General features: G+C 50.3%; 2 protein-coding genes across 2 annotated transcripts; both read left to right on the top strand.

Moving 5' to 3' along the window:
- Positions 1-3,005: 3,005 nt before the first annotated feature.
- Positions 3,006-3,520, top strand: PtA15_3A472 (uncharacterized protein; the record flags this gene model as incomplete). The annotated part of the gene is made up of 3 exons (XM_053167444.1): positions 3,006-3,054; positions 3,132-3,275; positions 3,495-3,520. The coding sequence occupies 3 exons, from the start codon at positions 3,006-3,008 to the stop codon at positions 3,518-3,520; spliced, it is 219 nt and encodes a 72-aa protein (XP_053018660.1).
- Positions 3,521-4,957: 1,437 nt separating this feature from the next.
- On the top strand, positions 4,958-5,793 carry PtA15_3A471 (uncharacterized protein; the record flags this gene model as incomplete). Its single annotated transcript, XM_053167443.1, has 4 exons — positions 4,958-5,115; positions 5,197-5,327; positions 5,401-5,537; positions 5,626-5,793. The coding sequence occupies 4 exons, from the start codon at positions 4,958-4,960 to the stop codon at positions 5,791-5,793; spliced, it is 594 nt and encodes a 197-aa protein (XP_053018659.1).

Genomic DNA, 5,793 nt, shown 5'->3' with positions numbered 1-5,793 from the left:
TCAAAAAGGAGGCAGGGGGTAAGGGGTTCTGGGGTGTGGCTCTGGGAGTTGTGATGGTGCGAGAGATGAAACATCTGGGATCAATTTCATTTCTGGTTAAAGTTTGACTAGCACCAATACTACAAGACAACTCCGCCACGCTCAGGAAAGGCACAACCTTCAATCCTGAGCGCCCCCATTTTTTGACGAGTCGGCCCGGCCTTTTCCGCCTTTATCCGCTGGTCCGCCTCCGCCTATCCCCGCCATCCCTTCCACTAATTGTCGGATTTGATCCTCCATTGCCGCAATCCTGGCGTTTCCGCGGCCTTTTCCCTTCTTGGTCGGACAGTTGCGGGAGATGTGGCCCTGCGCTCCGCACCGGAAACAGAGTCCTTCCCGCATCATCCAGGCCTTCTCGGAGTCGGATAGTCGTCCGTTTAACGGCGATAGGTCCATGGCGTCGGGGTCTATCTTCTGTTTAGCCGGCGCTGTTCCGGCCTCCGCTCCGCTCATCGCCGTGTCAAGCTCCAGGGCCAAGGTAGCAACCTCATTAATGGTTGTGAATGCGGTGCGGGAAACAATGAGCGCCATCTGGATGTCCCGCTTCAGACCTTGGCGGTACTGGCTGAGGAGGGTGGGGATTTCCCATCCTGCTGTGGAGGCGTGCTGGACAAAGGTGTGGGTGTAGTCCGCCACAGAACCGGTCTGCTTCAGCGCTCGGAGGGCTCGTTCTGCCTTTGCCTTCTTTTCTGGGTCAAAAAACATGCCCCGGAAGGCCACCGTGAACTCCGTGTAGGTCAGGGTGGGTGGTTCCACTGCTTCCTGGTCAAGGAACGGAGCTGCCCACACGCCCGCGGGTCCGGTCATGTATGAGGACACAAAAAGGATTTGTGTCGTGTTGGTCTGGAACAAGTGCTTGTTCACAGTCATATAGATGCCAACCTGGCGGGCAAACGTCTCCGCCACCGCTCCGCGTTCTCCATTGAACTTGTTGGGTTGAGCGATCTTGGGGGTCTTGGTTGCGGTTGGGGGAGGGGGTGGATTTGGAGTGCGGAGTGCGTCCTCCAACTTGGCCTTGGCCTGGAGGCGTTATTCCTCCTTGTTGTTGGCCTTCTTAGTAATGTCCGCCAGTTGTTGTCGGAGTTTGGCGGCTTCGGAGGCATCCATTGTATTGCTGTGTGATGTCGGAGCAGGATATTCAAGGTTTCTAGGAGTGGATTGCGGGATATTCAAGGTTTCGGAGTCGGGATGTTCAAGGTTTCAGAGTCGGAGCGATCTGGTTCTTTTTGGTCTTCGTCTCCATTAAGTAGATCCTGCAATATGTGAAGGTCTGTTCTGTGGAGAGGAAGATGGGGTCTGGGTTCTGGATCCAAGATGGTAGATTGCAGGATGAGGAAGAGGCTTGGATCTCCAGCCTCTCCAACCTTGAGTATGGTCCGTGACATGTACGTGTAGTCTATGTACATGTGAGTCTGCGCTGCGGAGCCCGCGCTACAGCTCATAACAATGCCAGCACACACCGGCGTCAAGAGGAGTACAGACACCTCTTGATGGCCGGCACAAAAACCGGTCACTGAGAGGAGTACGCACTCCTCTCAATGGCTGGCCCAAGGCCTGGTCATCGGGAGGAGTACATACACACTTCCCTCGATGGACGGCACAGACCGGGCATTGAGGTGCATGTACTCCTCTTGACGCCGGCCTGTGTTGGCATTGAGAGGAGTATGGATTCCTCCTCCCAATGACCGGTCCTTGTGCTGGTCATTGAGAGGAGTGTGGACTCCTCCTCCCAATGACCAGTTGTTATGCTGGTCATCAAGAGGAGTGTGGACAACTCTCAACGGCCGGCACAAGGACTCCTCCTGAAAGCCGGTTGTTGGGCCAGCCATTGAGAGGAGTGCGTACTCCTCTCGGTGACCGGTTGTTGTGCCGGCCATCAAGAGGTGCGTTGTGTGTACATACCCCGGTGGCCGGCTAATGGACAGCCGGCCAAGTGTCGCTGCAATACTTGTTGCGCAGGGTTCAAATCCCCACTGAATCGTCAGATGTCGCTGCGGTGCGCAGCAACATCAAGATGCCCGCAGTGGCAATGTGTACTTAGCTCAATGGTTAGAGCATCAATCATGAATGCTGAGTATGTGAGTTTGACTCTCACAGTACACGAGGTTGTGGGTTCAATACCCACTTCACTCGGACCATACTTTTCACTTGTTCAATAAGCCCGGAGTAGGTAAGCAGGGCCGACTTTAATACGCAAATGCTGGCTTCGGTATGTGCTACGCAAGGCGACAAACTTCCTATTCACAGAGTCAGCTCCTACATGACACCTCACGTGCTGTGTATGAATTCTTTGCCTATATTGCCAAAAATGGATAAGGCAACACAAATTTGTCGGGCTCTTCTTGTTCTGATTACACTTTCTGATTGGGCAAAATTAATGGTTTAACATTAAGCGGACCGATGCCCAACCAAAAAATTTTCTTGGCAGCATTCCTCCCCTCCCCAAGCTGTCAACAAAATACAGGTACCAATTCACCTGGATTGCTGCGCTCTTTAAGCAATTGGCGCTGAGAAAGAGCCAAGCAATGACCTGCAATCATCCAACTGTGTCTCCTTTTATACTCTCCCCCATACCTCAATTGTGCCGGACACAAATAATTAATTTCCTTTTCCCCTCCCACCTTCCCCTTTTTCTCTTTTCCCCGTTCCACATGCAAGTGACCCCCCCGAAAATGGGAAACTGAGCCCCTTTTCAAAACTCATAATTTTATTGTGCTGCCTGGATTGGATTCTTCTCCGATGTACTCTGAGGTTGTGTCCAAAGTAATTCATCCCTTTGTCCAAAGACCTCGAGCCATTTCCACCTCTATTTGTACCTAGCCATTCTCAGCCTGACAGCTTTTCTGGCGCCCCTCCGGGTCTGCCCAGTTGCTTATCCTGTCTCTCCCATGCAGACAACACAAGTTGGTCGTTCCCAGATCGATACCAATGACCAGCCTGGAGACCTTGCGGTTAGATGACCAAAGATGAAGGAGACCACTGAAGGTTACCTGACAAAAGACGTTAAACACGCTGGTTAGTAGCTGCTTCTCTTCTGATCTGAAATTCCTTCACCTGGTCACCAAGCCCTTTCCGTTTTTTTTTGCTTGCAGTTAACACCGTCCCTGCCTACTTCAACAACGCCCAGCGGCACGCAACCAAGGATGCCGGTGCAATTGCCAAGCTGGATGTTCTCCATGTTATCAACAAACCCACCGCTGCTGCTTTGGCATATGGTCTAGATCAAGAAGAATCACGTTTGATCGTGGTCTACAACCTTGGAGGCGGTACCTTTGATTTGTTGATTCATGTATCAAAATTATGAGATCAGTCACAGGGCGGCGTAGCCGCCCTTAAACCCTAGTCATTCATATCACTTTTCTCTGCTCACAATTGCCTCGCCCCCACCGCTATTGGAAAATATTTGACCTACTCCCGCTGATGTATGTCCCCACCTATGCATGGTATGGGTCCAGCAACAGATAGCGGAACAGGCTTGTGAGGAAGTAGAACAGCTAATCAGATGAGAAACAGAACTAAACTGGGAGCTGGAAGCAGGAGACAGCCGTCTTTGGCACTGCTTTACTATGGTTTAGCCAACACTGGGCTGCTACGCTAAACTATTGGTAGGGTGTGTTATCCACTAGCTTAGCATAGCCTAGTTTCTGGCAAAATGCTGTTAGCAGTAGCGCCACTACGCTAAAGGGCGGTAATATTTCTATCTGCCTTTTTAGCACTTAAATAGTACTGCTAGGGCCAATGGCACCAATAGAGTCCCCTTCATTTTGAGGGGAACCTGTTACAGTAGCGGAAGATTACTGAGAACAGTGCAACAAATACAATATGAATACATGTATTGTATAGCCTATAGGCATATACATTGTATTGTATTTATTTTTGAATGCTAAATTTCTTCAACGGATGTACTTTGTGCACTGCAAAAAACTCTTCGCGCACTGCAGGGGGCGTCTACTTGACTTCCCGGCCACAGTGTGCAGAAGCTCAAAACACTTTGCGCACTGCAGATAATAAACCATGAAATTCTCATTTTTTTTCGGTCACAGTGCGGAGGATACACACTCCCCTGATGAGGAATGAAATCTGTCATCAAGAGGAGGTGTTTCTCCTCTTGATGACCGCAACGTACCTGGTCATCAAGAGGAGTAATTGCCTCAATGACCAAGAATATATAACAAGATTTAGGTGTAAAGGAGTAGAAAAAGGCAGACTTTAGGCTTACTATGTTGGCTCTAAGGCTGACAGGGTGGCAAAGCATGAAACCTAAACATAATTGTGAGTGGTTACCACGACTCAAATTTCACCTGCATGGTAGTGGCAATGTAGCCACAGCTTTGTTTTCACTTGAGTCTTGTTCCATACAAATTCAATCCACTGTTCCTTCTGGGTGATTTTCCACCTGCCTGACAGGTCTCTTGTTGGTGGCAAACTTTTCAAGATGTTTCCTTTACCATTTTCACCGAAGCTTTAGCCAGATTTGATTCACAGTTGGTGGCGGACAAGACACCAGTATCTATGATGGGCTAGAAAAGCAATCAAGGTTGGTGGATCACTTGGCCATCAGGGGATTTCACTCTGAATGCGACCACGAAGTGAATATTAATCTTCAGCGGAAAAGGAAATAATTATGTATGGACACGAGCTGAACAAAGTATCTCTAGAAGGAAGGACTGACGATGACATTCTCATTGCTTGTTTCCAAACAAGGCTGCACAAATCTTTCCAGGCCCTTTTCTCCTCGTAGCCGCAGCTCCCCGATCTGGGATGAGTGGCCCAGTGCTGCGGCGTGAGGCGGTGTCCGCCCGAGGGTAGACTCCAATGGACCCTCCCTCGGCCACACAGCCCAAATTTCTCTATCCAACCAACCACCCAAACACCACCACCACCAGCAAGCCCCAACCCCAACAACAAGACTATCGACATGGTCTATCAACTCTTGAACCGCTCCGGAAGCCTTTTGAGCTCCCTCTCTTCCCGTCAAGCCGGCCGCCTTTCCAAGACGCTCGTCACCCCCGGCCCAATTAGCTCCCAATTCCGCCGTGCGTACCACGAGAAAGTCATCGACCATTACGAGAACCCGTTCGTTCGTTTCTACTCTTCATTCTTTCTCTACCACTCCCAGTACTTGCTGAAATCTTTTTTCTCTTGCTCTTTCTCTAGACGGAATGTGGGCTCTTTTCCAAAGACTGACCACGACGTTGGGACTGGTCTCGTCGGCGCACCCGCTTGTGGTGACGTGATGAAGCTCCAGATTAAGGTAGACGACAAGGGAATCATCTCCGATGTCAGATGTAAGCCCTTCTCTTTCTCTCTTTGGTCCTTTCAATCTTTCTGGCGGTTTAACCTACTTGGTACTTTCAACAGTCAAAACCTTTGGATGTGGCTCGGCTATCGCCAGTTCCTCTTACATGACCGAGCGAGTTAAGGGAATGAGCTTGCAAGAAGCCGGAGCGATCCGCAACACGGAGATTGCCAAAGAACTGAGTTTACCGCCTGTGAAGGTAAATGTCACCCACCCCTGCATCCTTGGCCAAATCAGAAAACAGCATGTGTTGAAAGCTTGCTCGGTTTTTGTTGATACTCACACAGCTACACTGCTCGATGTTGGCCGAAGATGCAATCAAGGCGGCCATTCGTGACTACCAAAACAAGCTCAAAAAGGCCGGCGCTCAAAATGCTAACGGGTTCATCGACGTCAGCCAGAGCGTCTCCACCGGCGAAACTATCGCGACCGCCCATCCTGCCGCTACCAAGTAA

The sequence above is a fragment of the Puccinia triticina genome, chromosome 3A (assembly GCF_026914185.1).
Source record: "Puccinia triticina chromosome 3A, complete sequence".
In the NCBI taxonomy this organism is placed as follows: Eukaryota; Fungi; Basidiomycota; class Pucciniomycetes; order Pucciniales; family Pucciniaceae; genus Puccinia; species Puccinia triticina.
The sequence above is the reverse complement of the archived record's forward strand: the minus strand, read 5'-3'. Positions and strand labels throughout refer to the sequence as shown.